The 20,831-nt window shown below is 36.9% G+C and overlaps 1 protein-coding gene across 2 annotated transcripts in view; it reads left to right on the top strand.

Moving 5' to 3' along the window:
* The window catches only part of ZFHX4 (zinc finger homeobox 4), a 181,661-nt gene that overhangs the window by 141,431 nt on the left and 19,399 nt on the right, over positions 1-20,831 (top strand). For both annotated transcript variants that reach the window (XM_082859030.1, XM_082859031.1), the window contains exons 5-6: positions 7,410-7,478; positions 15,578-15,694. In XM_082859030.1, the coding sequence (XP_082715156.1) occupies positions 7,410-7,478; positions 15,578-15,694 (186 nt within the window). The remainder of the gene's footprint in view (positions 1-7,409; positions 7,479-15,577; positions 15,695-20,831) is intronic.

The raw sequence follows: 20,831 nt of genomic DNA on the forward strand, positions 1-20,831 counted from the left end.
CCCTAGCACAAACATATACATAGGAGTAGTCAATATTCTTCAAATGAAATTGTTTTTGAACAACATAGGCTTCTAAGGGCCACTTAGCTATAGCAGAAGTGGGCTATTTTTATGTTACTGATGTCTTATCTTTTATCTTTGCTCAAAATTTCAAGCAAACAGAATGACTCTCAAATAGTTTTTCTTAAAAAATGACTATTATTTCAACACAGGGTTACTTTCTCTGGTTCTCCACAGCCAGAGTGAATGATGGTTTCATGGATAATGGTTCCAAAGAAGCATGCCCAAGTAACTCATTGAATATGATTGAAGTAAAATCTTGGGAATGATGAAATCATTGCAGATTATCATTGCAGAGTCCAGAAAACATTTTTTTAAGTTGTGAAACTGATTCAACTCTAGTATTGTTGCAGTAATTTTAAAACACTGCAGTCTTTGAGGGAAGCACCTATCATTACAGAAGTCTTTGAGGTGAAAGTGTGAGAGAAGTTGTAGAAATTTCTAAGAACCAAATAATGACTGAGACAAAGGAATGCAACTTCCCTTAGAGTAAACGATACCCTTGTAAGGGGTCTTTGATAGAGTTAAAGGAAATCGTGATAAAGATGCACTGCTGGCTAAACATTTATTTTCTTTTCTATTTTAAAAAATAACTTTGCAAGGCTTTTAACCTAATATGAGGCTATTCAGAAAACTTGACAACTGTGGAGTAGAAAGTAAAGGATGAAAAACTAGCTATGAGATAGAAAACGAAGTGTTGAAATAAGTAGCCAGTGTTCCACATGTTCCTACTGGGTAGGCTAGGGATCCGTGTGTGGACAAGACGTGTCCCTGTGTTAATGAGAAACCTAGCCAAGCCAGCATAGTATGCTAAGGAATGAAAATCGTTTTAGACAATATAAAGAGAGATTGTCACAAATCCTATAAGGACTCGCGTCTAGATAACTGGGCAACTGGTTGATAGATGGGAATGTGCTATTATCCCTAAATTATAAGAGAAGTTCAATCTTTTCCTTTCAAAATAATCAAATAAAATAGAATCTTATATGGAGAGATGTATTAGGCATTAGTAAATTTAAGAAAAAATATTTCAGTAACAGCACTTTAAAATGTGAGACCTTAAGAAGATGGATGAGTAATTTATTGAAACTAATTGATATTAGGAACTTATTAAATTCTTTTGAGGTCCCATTACACTGAGGTCATAGATGATTCAAGAAGCAGAAAGAAGTGATCACACATTCCTGGCCGGGAGGCCCCAGGAGATACTACTGCCTTACTATATAAAAATAACTTCTGGGTAAAACCAGACACGGCAGGGCAAAGGAGCTTTACTTTTTCAGAAAGTAAAAAATTACAAATCCAGCCCCATTCAGGTAATTGACACTGGAGCATCCAATGCACTTCAATCTATTACTGCCTAGAAGAACTAATTTAAGAGAAAGCACTGCAGATCAACAATGATGATGTTGCTTGGTTACTCAAAACCATTTGGTAACATGCTGAGTTGCTTAGCTTTTTTAGAAGCACACTCTTTGTATCCACATAGGAAAAGGATGGAGAAGACCACTTGAAACCATTTTTAATTGCAAACTTGCTTCAACTGGAAACAGGCTTCTCTTTTGCAACACACAAGCAAGTCCAGAGGTTTTTATTAAAATATGAACTACCACGGTAGTAATAAATGTTGAATTTGATGTGTTCTTCTAAATATTGATCTTGTTATGGTGAATCTGCTCTGAAGGGGTTTGAGCTGTTTTTTTAGGAGGTAGGAAACTCAAAGTTTTTAGGCTTCCTGGCCCAGGAGTCCTGGGGGCTGGCTGGAGGCACCCCTGTCCAGGGGAGAGTCCAGAGCTTTGGAATCAGACTCACTCAGTTGAAATCCTACCTTCTGCCACTCTGTGCCTTTGGACAAACGTCTGAGCTTTGATATCTCATCTCTTCCGTAAAAGCAATGGCTTTTCTGTGACAGATTTACTGTGAGGATGGAGTAAGGAAATGCATGTTACGTGCTTAGCACCTAACAGGTTTCCAACAAGTATTCACTTATTATTTTGAAACTAGAGAGCTGCAAGTATCTTCTCTGTATTCCCAGTCTGTAAGATACCTTTTACAATAAGTCACAGAGCTGAGGTAGAGAGAGGAGGGACTTCCAAAAATGGGGGGAGGAGCTAGAAGGGCTGTTGAAATTTGTGGATTCTCTTTCAGAATTTGGTCTTATTCTCCAATTATAAAATAAAAATAGGCATATATATGTGTGTATATATATATATATATATATATATATTTAATGGATGAAAGTAAAGTGGAACTCAAAATGTTATCTAGGACCTAGGACTACAGAAAATGTTTTTCTTTCTCTTTATTACTTTAGACCAATTAGCTTAATATTTACTCTGTTTGGTGGTGTATTTTTTATTTTATGTGCTAAACATTTTACTAAAAATAGTGATGCACTTGATTATTTAATGCATTAACAAATCAATGGGAGGGGTGAGACATGGAAGTTTTGTAAGCAAATACTATCTTAGTACTATACTTAGCAACTTAAACATTCAACCATTATTTTAAAAATTCCAACTTCCATTGAACTTGTGCCAAACGCTTCCCAGATTTGCTGATAAGAATATAAAAAGCACGGGGCTGCTGCAATAATCAAGTGCAGATTAGATTAGATTTATTCCCAAATGACAGCAATCTTAAATTTAGAATTCTCTGTTTGTGTATCTAGACTGCTTTAAAAAATTAAAAATTCCAGATCTTGCCCTGATCATTAGATTTGTATGGATTATATAGTTTTTTTAAAGTATTATTCCAATTTGCAGGAAAAAAAAAAATCAAGATTTGCCAGATAAGAACTTGATGACTTTTGAACTAAGATTGAATGCCTGAAAGTTATCAGTTAACTTACAGAATAAATATTATTCAAACAAGGGAAGGAAAAAAGGAGGAGTGAGGTGGACAAGCTTATGAGTAGGTGTGGCAGGACAAAAAAAGAGAGAGAGTGGTGAGGGCTTTCATTCTCATAATTAAAAGGAGTAAGAACCCTAAAAATTTAGGTTTTTTTGTTTGTTTGTTTGCGGTACGCGGGCCTCTCACCGCTGCGGCCTCTCCCGTTGCGGAGCACAGGCTCCGGACGCGCAGGCTCAGCGGCCATGGCTCACGGGCCCAGCCACTCCGCGGCATGTGGGATCCTCCCGGACCGGGGCACGAACCCGTGTACCCTGCATCAGCAGGCGGACTCTCAACCACTGCGCCACCAGGGAAGCCCAAAATTTAGGTTTTAAGCATTGTCTCTGGAGATGTAACCATTTGGTTTGGGGTAAGGGAAAAGGTGATTAGCAGAACTCAGGTCAAATGAGAAAAAAGGGAAATGAGAAATAATTACAGAATCAGAAAGAAAGCCACTTTTAGGATTTAAAAAATATGGTTCAGTATATCATTGTGGTTAAGAGAGCTATTCCTGAATAAAGCTATATGGGTTCGAATCATAGCTCCGCCTCTTGCTTGAGGTGTCCTAACACATATAAAGAGCATCAGTCAGTACCTGGCACAAAGCAAATGCTGTAAAATGTTGGTGGTAGTGATGGTGATTGTGCTAATTAATATACTATTCCTCAGAAAATGCAGCAATTACTCCTACCTTGTGTTAATAAAAATAATTCGGTATCATTTTCAAATGTGTGATCATCACAAAATTGACAGAATAGAGTAGAATACTGAATGAATTATAAGTGGTCTTATTTTTTTTTAATAAATTTATTTATTTTATTTTTGGCTGCATTGGGTCTTCGTTGCTGCACGCAGGCTTTCTCTAGTTGCGGCGAGCAGGGGTTAATCTTCATTGCGTTGCGCAGGGTTCTCATTGCGATGTCTTCTCTTGTTGTGGAGCACGGGCTTTAGCTGCGCAGGCTTCAGTAGTTGTGGCACGTGAGCTCAGTAGTTGTGGCTTGCAGGCTCTACAGTGCAGGCTCAGTAGTTGTGGTGCATGGGCTTAGTTGCTCCACAGCATGTGGGATCTTCCCGGACCAGGGCTTGAACCCATGTCCCCTGTATTGGCAGGTGGGTTCTTAACCACTGCACCACCAGGGAAGTCCCAGTGGTCTTATTTTTAAATAGTATTAAATAAGAAAGGTCAGGTGCTAGAGAACACAAGTTAGTAATCTAATTAAATCACCAGCAAAAGAGACAGATCATGTTAACAACAGTCAGATTTGTTATTACAGAGCAATTATTAAAGTGAAATATTGAAAGATGCTAAGTATCATTAGTAGGCTTTAAACATGTCATTTAACACAGGCAGAAAACTATAATCAGTTGATTTGATAAGTTAAAATCTCCTTTATTAAAATATTTATATCATTTGTATAAAGGAGGCACTATTGTTGAGGATCTAGAAAGAATTCTGTGGCATACTGCACTACATTCCTTTATAAAATTATTTGCACAAGTCACTCTCTTCGGAGTAGTCTCCAAGTGCCACATGATCTAATTTGTGAGATTAAATAACTGTTTTGGTTTTGACATTTTGCACATTTCCTTAAATCACTATTAAATGTAAGGATTTCAAGGTGGCACCAAACTATTATTTGGTTACATTTTATATTCAAAGAATGTAATCTTTTATGAAATATCAGAAATTTCACAGGACTAGTGAAAAGTTGCTGTCTTCCCTCTTCCTTCCCACCCCTCTCCACATGCACACACTTAGTTTTCTGGCCTTCACAAAGGTAGGAAAACCTTTATAAGCTTCTAAATACTGTGCTATTAAAACTGGACACATCCAAAATTTCAGACTTTTTTACCATACTGACCTGGGTTTCATTTCAGGCTCTGTCAGTTTCAAACTTCGGGACCTGGGGCAAGTGACCTTAACATCTTGGAGCCCCCAGGCTTCTGATTTTTAAAATAAAGATTAAGCATTACCTCATGATTTTATTGTGAGGGTTACATGACTGTTTTTACACAAATAGTTTACCACAGTATCTGGCAGAGATACAAACTTAATAAGATGTCATTGTTTTCTTTTTATTTTCAGGAATCTTTAAAGAGTAGCAGTCATTTTGTCAAATTCACTTAGCTACTACTGATATCTATTTGAACAAGACTATTTAATACATTGAAGTGTGTGTGTGTGTGTGAAATGGTAAGGATTATTTGATAAAATGGAATTGTTTTTTGCTAGAAAAGGGGAAGAAATGTTTTTACACGCACACGTTTATATATATATATATATATATATATATATATATATATACACACACATATATTTGTAAGATGACTTCTCTGTTTTTGGTATAATTGAGGAAGCTTTGAATTTAGAGTTCTGAGGCTCTGGGAAGCTTTTATAAAATTCTCATCTTGAGATTCATCTGTTTCAGGATATAGGGTGTGGTTTAGTATTTTGAATAAAGGTATCCTAGGTGACTTTGATATGCCTCACTTTGTCCTAAGTTGAGAATCTCTTAAAATGAAAGTTCTCAAGGAACTCACAGTTTCTTGGGGAAATAGACATGAATCATATAAAAGTTATCACAATACATCAAAAGTACTGAGACATATGTATAAGCTAATTGTTAATGAAAGCACAGAGGAGGTGACACTTGCTTTAGGTATTGAGGGAAGAATGAGAGTTTAACAGGAGAAGAAAAAAAGACATTCAAAATATAAAAGGAACAATATTGATCAAGGAATAAAGGTATGAGAGATTGCCAGGAGGAAGAAGTGGCCTTCTTGAGAGACATATTGATTGGACACGAATGTTGTGATTTTTTGAAGTTATTCCTGAATTTATAAGCAAAGACTGATGACAAATTCTTGTTTTCAAAACTAATTTAAGATATAGTTACAAGATAATTGTTTTTTGTTGTTGTTGTTTGGGAAAGGGCACTGGGTATTTATTATGATTGTATTGTTTTTAAATAGTTTACCATCAAAGGCCAAAGGTTTTGTATGTAGCAGGAAAAACAACTAGTGAAGGCAATAATAGTGCTTCAGTGTGCACTTCTATTTTAAAGGTTAATTATTTGTTTAATTAAAGCCCTCAGAATCAACCACAGATGCTATTGCCTAGAAATATTAGATAAACTTGAGTCTATTTAACAATGTAAGGATTGTGTGACACCTTTTTTATCCTCTCAACGAGATACGGCCTTTTCTCATTTTAAAGACCATATCAGGGGCTTCCCTGGTGGCGCAGTGGTTGAGAGTCCGCCTGCTGATGCAGGGAACACGGGTTCGTGCCCCAGTCTGGGAAGATCCCACATGCCGCGGAGCAGCTGGGCCCGTGAGCCATGGCCGCTGAGCCTGCACGTCTGGAGCCTGTGCTCCGCAACGGGAGAGGCCACAACAGTGAGAGGCCCGCATACCGCAAAAAACAAACAAACAAACAAAAGACCATATCATATTTTCCCTTTATCTGGATTATTTTCTCTTATGGTTGTTGATTATTTATGTAGTTATATCTGTATTTTACAATTGAGGGAATCAGGGCTTAAAGAGGTCAAGTAATATACTGAAAATCCAGTGCTAGGGCCATGATGTTTACTCAAGCAATTTTACTTTCTTGAATGATAGCTCTTGAGATATTATGAGATATTAGATTGGAAAGACATGGAATTCCAGAGATTGTTGTGGAGGCTATTGAAATTGTCAGGAAAGAGATGATGACAGAAGAATAGAGAAACAGACGTGACAAGAGACTTTGTAAAATGGAATCAACGCCATGTGTTGAGTCAGTAGAGAAAGAATACGGTGTGGAAAGTGATTTCTGAAGTCTAGTTGTTTTTTATAGATTTCCCTACGACAGGGAACCCAAAGGAAGAATGGAGCTAGGTGAAACCTATGATTTCTGTCTGGGGATAAGTTTAGCAAACAGCAAACATTGCCGGCACTTCTGCTCTGGAGCTCACCTAAAAGATCAGAATAAAGATGTGGATTTATTGATGACTTGGACATATTCTTCAGGTTTCTTCAAGTGCTTGTTTTTTGCTTTGGTCTCTCATATCAGCTACCATATATTGAGTATATATTTTTTCTTTTTTTTGGTACCTTGACAGAAAAGTAAAAGTATGCTCATAGTTTATGTAATGTGCCATTGTCATTATAACATGTAGGCTTGGCCAAATAACCAAGTGGGAAAAATCAGAATGAGCCTTTCTTTTTTCCATATTTTATCTGTATTATTAAATTCTCTGTGTGCTGCTGATTATTGAGAATTAGATCTAATCTTGCCACTCCCTGGGCTCATTTTTCCAGCCACTAGGATGTAAGGTGTGCCAGAGATTCACCTGAGTTCTGCCTGAGGCTTATCTCTTTGAAAGCCAAATTTTGGGTTCTTGTGATACTGGCTGACACTGCAGAGCTGAACGTGGCATGCTGATTACCTTTCACTCTGATGTCCTCTGCAGAAACTGCCTCTTTGGGAGCCAGGACCTGTGAGGATGATCTTACAGAGCAGCAGTTGAGAGCGACCTCAGGTAATTGGTCTTATTCTTGTCTGTCTTGAATGAGCTACATTTGTTACTCTCATAATTTATGTAATGAACTATCTCTGGAACTGCTCTAATTAGAACTGATCAGATCCCTTATACAAATAATTTAAATCCTATATAGAATATATCAATATTATATATACTAAATTAAATATTGACTTGGCCTAAAAGTTCGTTCGGATTTTCTGTAAGAGTGGACGAAAACCCAAACGAACCTTTTGGCCAACCCAGTATATAATAAATAAATTAAATCAAATGTAGCCAATATTTGGATGCATATGTAAAGCAATTTCTTAAAGAACAGGTAACATGCTGGATAATTTCTCACATCTACATTTACACACAATGAAGTTTTACCTAAATGGTCAGTTTTACACAATGTATAAGTCAATAAGCTGGGTATTATTTTTCCCCAAGTCAAACAACCTGGATGGTGGAGTTAGTTTTGGTAATTGATGAGTTGATTGGATTTCTACTGCCCTGTCAATACAATCACTAGTTCCTGTGCTTTGCGTGCTTATGTGTGTGGTAAAAGGTGGAGACTCTGCCTTCTTAGCAGCATTGTATTCAGATAATTTAAGGGGAATTTCACCCATGTTGCTACAACACACCTCATTTATTTCTGCTGTATAAACATGATTCCAGTTTCCAGATTTATACAGTTGGAATAATAATGTGTTATACAGAATAACAAAAACATGATTATAAAAAGTCCTTCAGGGGCTTCCCTGGTGGCACAGTGGTTGAGAGTCCGCCTGCCGATGCAGGGGACATGGGTTCGTGCCCCGGTCCGGGAAGATCCCACATGCCGCAGAGCGGCTGGGCCCGTGAGCCATGGCCGCTGAGCCTGCCCGTCCGGAGCCTGTGCTCCGCAATGGGAGAGGCCACAGCAGTGAGAGGCCCGCGTACCGCAAAAAAAAAAAAAAAAAAAAAGTCCTTCACATTCATAATGGGGTATTGAAATACTTTTAAAAAATTGTAAATGAAACCATTCCTCCAATATAAACTCAGGACTTCCCTCTTAAAAAAGTCTTCAAAGTTAAGTTTACCTTCACCTATGTGTGTCTCACGAATACTTTTTTATTTATAAGTAATTATTTTTCATTTTATATATTATTTTTCCCTAGAAAACTAAAGAACATATTTAAGCTAAAGTAGCATAAACTCAGTTCTTCCTCCTCACTTCAAGCCAATCAAAAAATTGCATTAATGACTAGATTGAAAGTAATAGGGTAAAAATCAAGACCATGACAAAAATATTAGACTAAAAGGAGACCGCTCCCTCTCAATACATTTCTTTATTGTTTTGTAAAAAAAAAGACACCAAAATTTACATCTTCGGGCTTCCCTGGTGGTGCAGTGGTTGAAAGTCCACCTGCCGATGCAGGGGACACAGGTTCGTGCCCCAGTCCAGGAAGATCCCACATGCCGCAGAGTGGCTGGGCCCGTGAACCGTGGCCGCTGAGCCTGCGCGTACGGAGCTTGTGTTCTGCAACGGAAGAGGCCACAACAGTGAGAGGCCCGCATAATGCAAAAAACAAAAAACAAAACAAAACAAAATTTACATCTTCACTTCAACCTCTCTGAGAAGCTTTATATTTAGATATTCCCATACCTTCTGAATATTTTCATAGGGATGTTCTACAGGGAAGTCAAATATAACATATTCCAAATTGAACTTCTCTTTTCTGCAAAACCATTTCTTCTCCTCTTTTAATTGATGACATCATACCATAGACCTAGTTACCCCAAGCAGGAAAACTAGGAATCACCAGTTTAACTCAAAATTTCCAGGAACTGTTGGGCATAGGTATGAGTAAGGCAAATAAGTTCTCTCATTTTTAGACAATATTACTATACAAATAAATGTTATTTTCAGATTGCAACAAATGTGAAAAAAGAATTAAAAGAGGTTATGTGTAGAGCAGAGGTTCCCAAAGTGTGGGCCCCTTAAAAGCAGCATCAGCCCAATCTGGGAACTTGGAAGAATGCAGATTCTTAGGCCCCATCCCAGACTTACTGAATTAGAAACACTGAGGATGGGGCCCAGCAGTCTGTAGTTTAACAAGCCCTCCAGGTGACAGTGATTCCCACTAAAGTCTGAGGACTCCACCTGTGTGACAGATGATGTACTACCTTAGAAGCAGTGGTCAGAGAAGTTCTCTGAGGAAATGCCAGGTGAGCTGAGTCCAAAATAATGAGAAGGACCCAATTAGGGGAAAGGCTTTACAGACAGAGGAGGGGAAGAAGTTGGTGATAGTCCGTGAAGAGAAAGAAGGCTGACCTGGAGAGAGATGAGTGAGTGGGGAGGAGAACAATGTAAGATGACGTCATAAAGGTAGGCAAGGCCTGATTATTTCAACCACAGTAAGGGGTTGTTATGTATGTTATTTCAAGCAAAGTAGGAAGCCATGGCAGGCCTCAAACAGGAGAATAGCTCGATTTTATTATATTAAGGTATGCAGAATAAATTGTGGGAAAGCAAGAGCAAGTCTTCCCCAGTTTTGAGACCATTGCAAGATACAGGTAAGTGACTAAGGGTACTGGCAATGGAAATGTAAAGAAATAGATGGATTTACTGTATACCAAATACTTTGGAATTGGAATTAATAGGACTTGCCAATGGACTGTGTACATAAGAGAAGGAAAGAAAGAAGTCAGTGATGACTCTTGCTTTTTGTGAATGGTGGTAGCATTAACTGAGGTGGTGGAGACTGGGGAGAAACAAAGTGAAGTATGTTGAAGGGGGATTAAGAGCTTTGATTTGGGCATATTAAGTTTGATATGCCTTCCAGACATCCAAATGGAGATATAAAATTTAAAGCAATGGATCTGGATGAAATCATCTAGGGAAATCATTATTTTTCCTCAAATCAGACATTCTTTGTAGATAAGAGAATAGGGCTTAGGACAAATGCTGGAGACACTCCAATATTTAGAATTTTAATGGAGGAGGCCCTAGCAAAGGGGAATAAGGGGGAACTTTCAGAGGGGTACGACGAAAATCACAATAGTCTCATGCAAAGAAATTCAAGAAAGGGATGTTTTTCAAGGAGAAAGGAGTAGTAACATCTATTGAGCAAAGTTAAGTAAGATGCAAACAGAAAAGTGACCACTGGATTTCACAGCACGGAAGTCATTGGTGGCTTTGAGAAGAGGAATGGATGTGAAGCCAGGCTGGAAAGGGTTGAATAATGAATGTGATTTAGTCGAGAGAGAAGATGTGAAGCAAAAAACAAACCAGACCAAAACCAAACCAAACCAAACAAATACTCCTTTTAGGTTTTATTGAAGGGGAATAGAGGAACGGGATAGAGTCTGGACTTCTCCTTTTCTTCCCCATTTTGCTTCCCAAATGGAACTCAGTGTTCCAACTAACAAGTATTGCCTGCCTTCTATAATTCCAGGCACTAATCCTGGTGCTTCTGGCACAGTGACAAATAAGACAATCACTGTTTTCAATAAATGTACCTATTAGAGAAAGTAGGTAATACGCAGATAATTTCCACATACTACGGTAAGTTGTTTGACACCAGTACACAAGAAAAAGAAAAAGAAATTTATCCAGAAACATTACTCCTAGTTCAATATTCAGGGAAGATTTTTTTGAGAAATAAGCAATTAATAATGATACAGTTAGCATTTTTTTTAATACTTATTTTGTGTTTTGCTCTGTGCTGACTGATTTTTATACATTATAACAAATCCATGAGGTGGGTATTATTAACTCCAGCTTTACGTATGATGAAACTGATATTTCCCAAGCTAGGCTTAAAGGAAAGATGGGAATTATACAGTGGAGAAAAGTTTTTCTAGATAAGAGAAAGAAACAGAGTGGTATGTCTTATAGGAAGGAAGAGGGCATTAACGACTATTGCGTGTGTCTAAACAGTGGTGCACAAAATGTGGTCCTTGGACCAAAAGCTTTAGCATCACCTGGGAACTTAGAGATGTAAATTCTCAGGCCTTACTCTAAACCTACCAAGTCAGAAGTTCTAGGGATAGAGCCCAGCAATCTGTGGTTTAACAAGTCTTCCAGGTGGTTCTGGTGCCGTAAATTTTGAGAACACTGTACTTGAGAGTTAAATGCTAGGTAGGAAGTGAAGAAAGATGAGACCAGATTGGTAGACAAGGACTGGCTATTCTTGCCCTGTACAGAAGATTGAGCTTTTTCTTTATGTGATGGCAGTCACTGAAAGATTTTAAGTAGAGAAGTCAAATTTAAGTAGATCATATAAAGGATAAATTTGGAGGGAGTGGGGACTGGACAGGGAGACAATGAAGGGGCCCAGGAAGGAATTCTTGTAAGCCAAGTATCTAGAATAGATGCTCCATAAAAAAAACTACAGATGTTTGAATCACTAACCTCTGCTTCCTCTTTACACGGGCTTAAAAAGCATGTGATGTTTTCCTTAGAAGACTCAGAGGGTTTCCAAACCCAAGTATAATAAAGCAATGGGAACCAAGCAAAACTGGTGTTCAGATCAGAGGCATGTCACTGAAGCCGATTTGCTTCGAAATTATATAATTTTGTAGAATAAATTGATAGTGATTTTCCAATCATTTTTTATTATTCAAAGGAAAATAAGCTACTCATTCAAAAACTTTTCTTTTAAACATAGTTTATGTGTATGTATAACTTATAAGATCATCATTTTAGTATGATAAAAATGCTAGGGGAAGTTAACTGTACTGTACTTTTATAGTATATATGACTATAGTATTATTTTGTCTTCTTCCTATTATTTTGAAACGTTTTAAAATAAAAATGTTTTATCATTTATCTGAAAATTGGGAAGTTCTACTGTACCCTAATGTGCATTTAAGCATAACTACATTCATATCATAAAGTTTAACATGTGAATAGTATAGTTTTTATTTTCCATGAAGCAAAAGGATAATTGAAATATATACAGTGTGAATACAACAATATTATGAAATGCTATACTTTCATTATTATTAACATGTTAATAATTATTATTATTAACATGTAACATGTTGAAGAAATTTATTGATGAAAATGAAAACTGCTTTAGCATCTTTATTTGGGAATTTTATGTAATTTAGTATCCTTATTTTGGAATTTTACGTAATTTCTCTCAGTTCTAAGACATCCCTTTAATACATTTAATGTCATACGCTGTTTTCCTTCTTTCATAAAATTGTCTTCCTTTTTTCATAAGCATCTTACATTTTATGGCATTTTACAGTTGATGAAATGTTGTACTTGAAAATTATTCAATAGAATGTAGCCGACTCTTGCCCTTGACCCCAAATCCAACCTACAAGGTTTTCTAGAAAAAGTGGTTTCTCCATGTGAATACTCTTGACTCTGAAGCCTATTTATAAAATGAATGTCAAATTTATTTCAAAAACTCTCTTTAAGAATGAAAGTGACTTTTTACTTCTGACTTGTAGGAAACTTTATGGTGTATATAAGTTACCCTTTGATTCTTTTTTACGTGATTAAAAATTCGCCAAGTTCTATGGCTCCAAAGAGCCTACCTGTAATAAACAGCTTTCGCCTTCAAAACCACAAAACAGGTCTGAATTGCTGGAGCATTAGAGCTAATTGACTGCCTACTTCAAAGGAAGAACAAGAAAAGTGTGGGCAGTCACAGAAGCAGAGGCAGTGCCAGCAAATCCACCTCTGGAGGTTATGAGCTGTGGCTTGGAGGAGCCGTGCAAAGTTATGGCCTCAGAACTGCTGTTTGCGATTAAGTTGATGGGGAGAGTCTATCCCACAATCTCTCCATGCTGCTGACACAGAGTCTTTGTTCACATTCAGATTTCTCAAACTGTTGCCAGGGTCAGGCTGAGGTCAGACACCACAGTGATGTATAGAAGAACTTGTCTGGGAATTTCTCTCACACTTAAGACACATACCAGAAACATGAAGAAGAGGATCCTGCAAAAACTATCTGATGAGACGCAGATGATACTGTAGTTTTTCTTTTCGTACCTTCATAATCTTCGTTTTCTTCTCCTGACGCATAATGTTTTATGAACATGAGTTGGCGATAGCCCTTACAATTTTCTGTCCCCTCCAGATAAGGACATTCAGTAGCACTCTGATGCTTCATTTTCCAGCCCTGGGGGAGAGGTCCAGTACATCTACTCCAAGAACTCTCGCATCCCTTCTGCCACGGGCCGTCCGTAGGTCGCGGGCCTGACTCTGGATGTCACGTCACGTGTGTGGACTTGGCGGGGACACAGCCTAATCTAGTCATGATCTCAGCCTCCCAGCCTCCCAAACTGAGCCAGGCCGCTGTCCCCACCCAGCCTGGGCCCCTGCTGGGAGGAGGGAGCCTGGGTTTGATCAGTGATTATCACCGACAGGTGAAAACAGGCTACAGCCAGGAGGAGGGTTGATTCTTTCTTCTTCAAGTACAATTTCCACATGTATTGAAAGGGAAGCTGCCCCCAAACCCTCCGATGACCCACCCCTCCCCAAGGACCTCCCCTCTGCTTTTGTGCAGTGGCAAAGTGCAAATATGGAATCAAGAGATTTGTATGGTGCCTTTGAGGACTTAACAGTCGAAACAAACTCTGGTTTCAAATGTATTAAGCGTCCTTGTTTTTCCCCTTAGTTTTTTTTTGGAGTTTCCCCCATTGAGCCCAGAACTGGCCCCCCTCTGTTGTTTTCTGCTCTCATAGTTGTAGAGCATGGCTGGCAAGTGAGGCACTAAATAGCGATTTTTTCTTTTTTTTTTTGGTGCTCAGCTGCTACATATGACAGTGGATATTTCATTCTGCTGTCAGAACGTTATTAAAAAAACATGGGGTGTGGAGAGGGCCATGATTTCCCCTTTCAATCACTATAGCATTTGCAATGAAAATTTTATGCAGTGTGTAATTTTCAGTTAATGCTTGACACTTAAAATGTCCGGAGCTGCGTTTTGTACGGTTCTTGAAGGGTTAATTGTATCATGTTCTCTGCATAAAAGCTCTGCTTATCAAAAGCAAATAGAAGAGTGTATGCAAATGGGTGTCGATGACCTTTTGCCTTTCCAGGGTTAATTTATATGGTCATTAAAGATTTTATGAAATTGAGTAGCCTGGTGCTTCTAATCCCATTTTACCTTCTTCTCCTAATTTATGTAATTCCTACCTGAACAGGGAAATATGATTTTTATTTTTTGTGCTGCAATGAGAACAGCATGCCATGCTGTGGGGAGTTGTGAGTCTGGTTATCTGGCATTACTCAGATTGCTAAAAATTCATTAAAATGCGACATCAGCACAGTGAGAGACAAATGATCGCAGGATGAAAGAGAACAGTGGGCCTTTCACGGATTAGTGCTACACAGACCCAGCATAGAGGCTAACTGCATAAACAGATTAATCCACCAGCAGCGGCATAGCTAAGATTTACAGAATAATTAAATAGGGTTGAGTTACTATGAGGATTTCCATGTAATCTAGCTGGTGTGAAACCCGTGAATGAGGTGTGGGGTGATGTGGTTGTCATAGAAGTATACCTTCTTCTGTCCTACGCCCTGTATAGCTCCCCCTATAGAAAAAATAAAATAAAATCCCAGTGTAACTGAAGTTTTGAGATCTTACTCTGACAAATTCCAAAGAATTCCTCTGGGGTCTAAGGGCTGAAAGGCAGGAGTAACACCTGTCTTACATTTACCCCATCATTATCACATTATTGAACGAAGAAATTTTTCTGAGAATTTGGTTCATTCTGCCATTTATTCAAGTCCATGCAACAGTGGGTTCATGTAGCTTAGAAGGTTCTACTATTGAAATTACAAAATTGCCTTACATCCATGTTTCAATCTTTTCTATCTTAAACTGTACTTCTTTGAAAAGATTTCTTTTTAATTTAGTACAGGCACATTTTCTCAGTGGATATAAAAGAAGTTGCTTGAGATTAAAAAATAACAAAACAAAACCTGCCTTGGTATAGCCAGCAGGTTCTAATAGTGACTTTTAATAAATTCATGCTCTTTTTTGAGAATGAATGTCTGCAAATGATTCATAAATAACAAAGTTCTTAAATGGTCACATAGTTTATTTTCATGTGTGTTTTTCTAGGGTTTTCCATCCAACTGACTGGTCTGTCTTTCTTAACAGAAGAACAAAGTGAGGAGACAGAAGGAGCTATTAAACCTACAGCCGGGGCTGAGGATGATGAGAAAGACACAAGTGAAAGAGACAATAATGAAAGCAAAAACTCTAATAAAGACTCTGGTAAGATGCTAGAATCTTTCACCTTTCCTTCCCCCACCTCCATTCCCTGCAATCTGCTCTTCCTTCACTGCCCCCCCCCCAAAGCTTATTAAAAGCTTTTATTCATTTTAAACTGTCTGAACATTCCCACTACTATTCATTGCATGTGCATTTTGCATGTGATTTCTATCAGTAGCCTCCCATTGACCTATTTTTAATCATAACCATCTGACAGAATAGATGTGGATAAGTTGAAGAATATTGCAGGACGACCAGCGAGATTATTTTTTAATCAAATCAGTTTGTGTGCTTGTAATTTTTTAAGCGCCTTTCATTAATCTTAGCTATACTTGTGATTCCTCTGATGGCATATTAATTTTTCATAAGCACAGGATTAGATATCACTTGAACTTTTTCATTCAATCACATGTGTTCCCCCCCTCCCCAAACCACATAACCTTAAAAATAAATGTTATTTTTCCTTGCTTTTTTACAACTTACACTCAGGAATTTGCCCTTTTTAAGGGCATCTATTTGAGGCATTTCAAACAAAATCCAGTGAAAAAGTTTGCAGATGATTCAGCCTAAGAAGAGGAAATATCATTGAGAAGGGATTAGGTGCTGGGTAATTTTGATCTTCTAGAATAGACAAATCCCAGTAATGAAAGCTACTGTCTTTGAAAACAAACCTTCGTGTCATGACATTTACTTGTGCACAAACAAACCCTAGGCCAGCATCTGGTGTGGATACCTAAGGCTTTTTCTGTGTTTGATTTGGCAAATATATGACTTCATCCATGCTTTGTATGTATGAGATGGAAATCTATGGTCCCAATGAATATTACATTGGCTACTTTTGCTGCACGCTATACCTAGTTTTATTATGTTGGACTCATTGAAGCAGAAGAAGTGCTGAAACGGGTTCAAGCCTATTAGTTTCAGGTAGTCATCTATCTTTTCCTTGAATTCCAATGACAGCCGCATCTAAAGAAGCTTGTTTTCTCTGTGAAGACATTGGGTTGGGCAGAAAATATCATTTTCACTTGCAAGTTTATTTAAACCTGAATTATCCCATATTTGTGATTCAGTCTTTGCATATCTAAGTTTTCCATTCCCTTCAAAAATTATTTGAAGGGCCTCCCTGATACCCACCCCACACCGTTCAATGCTGAATTTGTCTCTGGAGTCCAGTGAGAAGAGTGCCATTTAAATTTGGGTCTAGGATATAGTGGCTAACATATGATTCTAATTTGATTTAAACAAAGAAGATCTAAGGTTGGTTTTGAGCCTAAAGCAATGTAAAAAAAAAAAAAAATGCCCTAGCTGTATATTAATACAGTTCCTGGGGTCACTGACAAGGAATTTGAAGTACCTTGTGATCAGTTAAGATCAAGGGTAGTGCCATCTAAGCTTCATTTGAAAAGAACTGGCAATAGCAAGGAAGTCAGTTTAGGTCTAGGATGGACCTCATCAAGGCTAGCTGATGGACTGCTTCAGGGAGGGCAGGATTCTGCTACCTTCAGTGGTGATTTTCTCACAGTGGTGCCAAAAGAGATTGCAGACCATACACCCACCCAACCCCATTCTTCAGAAGAATGTGTAAAACACACAGGACATTGGTGTTCGTTGAGTGTTCACGTAATACATAGGAATGTGACATTGTGCTTGGCTTTAAGTAACTAATACCTTGTAAAGGATGCGTTGTGGGAATCTCTTGAAAATGGCTCCAGTCTCACCAATGAGGCAAGAGTCTTACTTGGAACATACCACAGATGCAAGGGCTCTATCTCCACCAGCCCGGTTTACTGCTCTACATAAATAATGGGCTCAATCACTCCTTAACGGCCTGATGAGTTATTGTCTTTTCTTGGGCATCTAATTGTACCATCTAGACAGGACTCGGCAGGTGAGAGGATACAGACCATTGGATAATGATAGTTTTCTAAAACACATTTTTATCCCTGCAGAAACGCCTCCCCAACTACATCTGTAGGGATAAAAATGGGCTTTCGTACCAACTCAGAGCAATTACTGAGATGCTAATATTTAGCCTTGAAACTCTCAGACACCAAGACAGTTATTATTGACAACTAACATGAACTTTTAACAAAGTTTTCTGCTTTCTACATTGAATCTGATTAGGTGAAAAAATTATTACGTGGATTTTTTTCCTTGTAAGTATTTCTAATGACTGAATGAGCACTTATGTATATATTGGTTTTCTTCCTGATGTCAGTTATAAATGTCAAAAGTACTGGCAAATTTATAAGTTAATCACTATCTTAATGTGTTAGATGGGAAAACAGTGTGACCCCACTTTAACACAGAATTTTTTAGACAGGAAGGAATTAACACATGTTAGGAAGATGATGTTTGTATAAGCTGTTGTACTGTGTTGCTGACATTAATCTCTAGGACTAGAGCTTTCAAAATGAGACTTGGCAATATGCAAGTTATATTTGTTGAATATTCATTCATAATAGAAAAGCCTCCTAATGCCTCATTTATATTGTCATTTAAATCTAGTGCCACTTTAGATTAATTATAATCCAAATTATAGCTCTGTGCACTACAAGAATTAATATAGAGTTTATCCAGATTAATATATTTGCATTGAAAATGTAATATGTCTCTGCCACGGCTAAGGGGACCACTTTTTAATAAGGGAGTAAACATGAGGAAAGATGGAAATTAACCTTCATTATTGCAATTAAAATTATCCTTTCATTCTAGTCTCATTAGAAAAAATACTGTACCGGTAATTATAATTTAGGCTTATTTGGAGTTGAATACCATCTTCTGTTATATCCAAGTTTTATAGTATTCAAACTTTACCAGATACATTGATTCATAAATAATAACTCAGCATTTTGTTATTTTTTTCAAGATTTGCTTTGAGTACACATGTGTTATTGGATTTTCCTCACTTGTTATAAATATAAACCATTTTACAACCTTCTGTATTTTAGGGATTGAAAATTTATTAAGTAGGCAGCCTCTGAATTGAAATGAATTATGTCATTTTTATATTAGTAATCTCATGCAAGTTAAATAATTCCATAACTGACAGATAATCATTGGCTCATTTATTTGGCAGTCCTTATTTGTAATTAGGCTTCATGTTTTAGTTAAAAATGCATTAAAATTACATTTTTTTTTGAGGATAGTGTGATGGCCTTAATAACACAAAATGAATTATGATCTCATTTCAAAATTTTGTCTAAGGTAACAAACAGTGTTTATTTCAAGTAAAGTTGTAAACATAAACTATGAATAATCAGACAACTTAAAACCTTCCTAAAATTAATTGGCCTTTACTTAATATAAGATATTTCTAAGATAAAACAATTCAGAGAAAGACCCCAGAGTTGATTTCCTATAATTTACCAGGGAGGCCATAATACCTGAGATGGTACCCCTTTGAGTAGAAGAGGCATGCATGTATAAAATATAATGTCCCTCATTTTTGCAAGTAATCCTGGTGACCTGTTTTATCTTCAAGAGTCTGTTTTTGTCATATGTTATTGCATCTTAGCATTCTCTGCTGTTGCTGCTGCTTCTTATCAGTGACACACATTTCTGGGGTGCCTAGCTTGAGTTAGGGGGTCTCGACTTTATTTATAACTTCTTCTCAGTTTAAAATAAGATGGTCTTTAGGAAGTTCCTAGCTTACATTAAGATCATGGTTTAATTAACTAAGTTAATTAACAAAAAAATCTCGAAGCTGACCCATATATGGGGTGGAATATTATATCCAACAGTTATTTCGATGGCTATGAAATAGTGACCCTAAAATTTAACTCTTGATGCAGCATGAATGTCCCTAAATTCAAAAGCAATTATATTCTTGATGATATTAATGTACATAAAAATAATATGGATTAATTATATCAAATATGTATACCAGTGTAAAGTCTTAGTAAAATGTTTCAAACCTTGAAATCAATGTTCTTTTGACCTTTATAGTACTACTATTAGAAGATATATGCTTATAAAAATAAGGCCACACTTATACATTGAATAGATTCAGAAGTTTCTGGAAGGTTTATTCTGTTTTTGATGTTCCTAAGGCCTGCAAGCAACAAGAGTTGTGGAAATTCTCATTTACCTTGTGTGTGACAGTCTTTGATACCATAGGGAACTGGACCAATTTATTATTTGGTCATGTCTGATTCTCTCATGTACACAAAAGAATGATAGGGGAATATGACATAGTATTATTTTCTTAAGGAAGCATATTCTTACTCACTATTGGGAAACTTTTGAAGAAAAATCTTCCAGTCTCACAGGAAAAAAGCAGCTGATAGACATTTGCTGACTTAAATGACAATCATTTTCTACAACTTGATCTGACACCTGAATCAGTAAATTTTATTTGCAAACTTTATATATCATATTGTTTTCTTAAGTGTTTATTTTTAACACTTTAAAAATGATAGCACAAAATATATTCTGCTTTGAGAATTTTGCTTTAGATGAAAGACATCTTTTTGATACCAGAATTAATTATGAAATAAACATTCTTGTTTTTGACATATCTTTGGATATCAAATACCTGGATATTGTTTAATAAATGTAATAAAATTCTTTAGTCTATCTCAGATTTAAGTTCATCCAAATTCGATAAATTGTTTTTTCAAATATCTAGAAAGAATCCAAATTTCTCTAAGGTATCTTTATATATAGGACAAATGTACCAATTCAAATAAAATCTAGTGTTTGTAAATCTAGAAATCAGTAGCAGTGCAATTGGTTTGGAAATGCAACACTAATTCTGTACCTACCGCAAACCCCAAGGGAATAAATTATTGTCATTATGTCATTTAAATTCTAGTTTAATTTTGGTCTTCTCAGAGTCAGATTTACTTTTAAATTTCTTTCAGAGTTTGGGATTCCTAAAATTATTTATATGCATCTCCATCCAGGAGAGGAAAAGAATGTATTTTTTGGTTCATTTTTACTTTGTTTCCATAACATCCTTGACCTTATTTTTAAATTAAAATTGGGTTATTTTGCAATAAGGTATAATTTGTTCATTTATATGAACCGTATGTGGATTGAAAAAATATCAAGATAAATCTTCATGCACAGCATACAATCAGATTACGCCTAGACTCTATATTTGCGCGGGGTCTGATAGCAATCAATGGTTTAGCTT

This window comes from Leucopleurus acutus, assembly GCF_964270905.1.
Source record: "Leucopleurus acutus genome assembly, chromosome: 17".
In the NCBI taxonomy this organism is placed as follows: domain Eukaryota; kingdom Metazoa; phylum Chordata; class Mammalia; order Artiodactyla; family Delphinidae; genus Leucopleurus; species Leucopleurus acutus.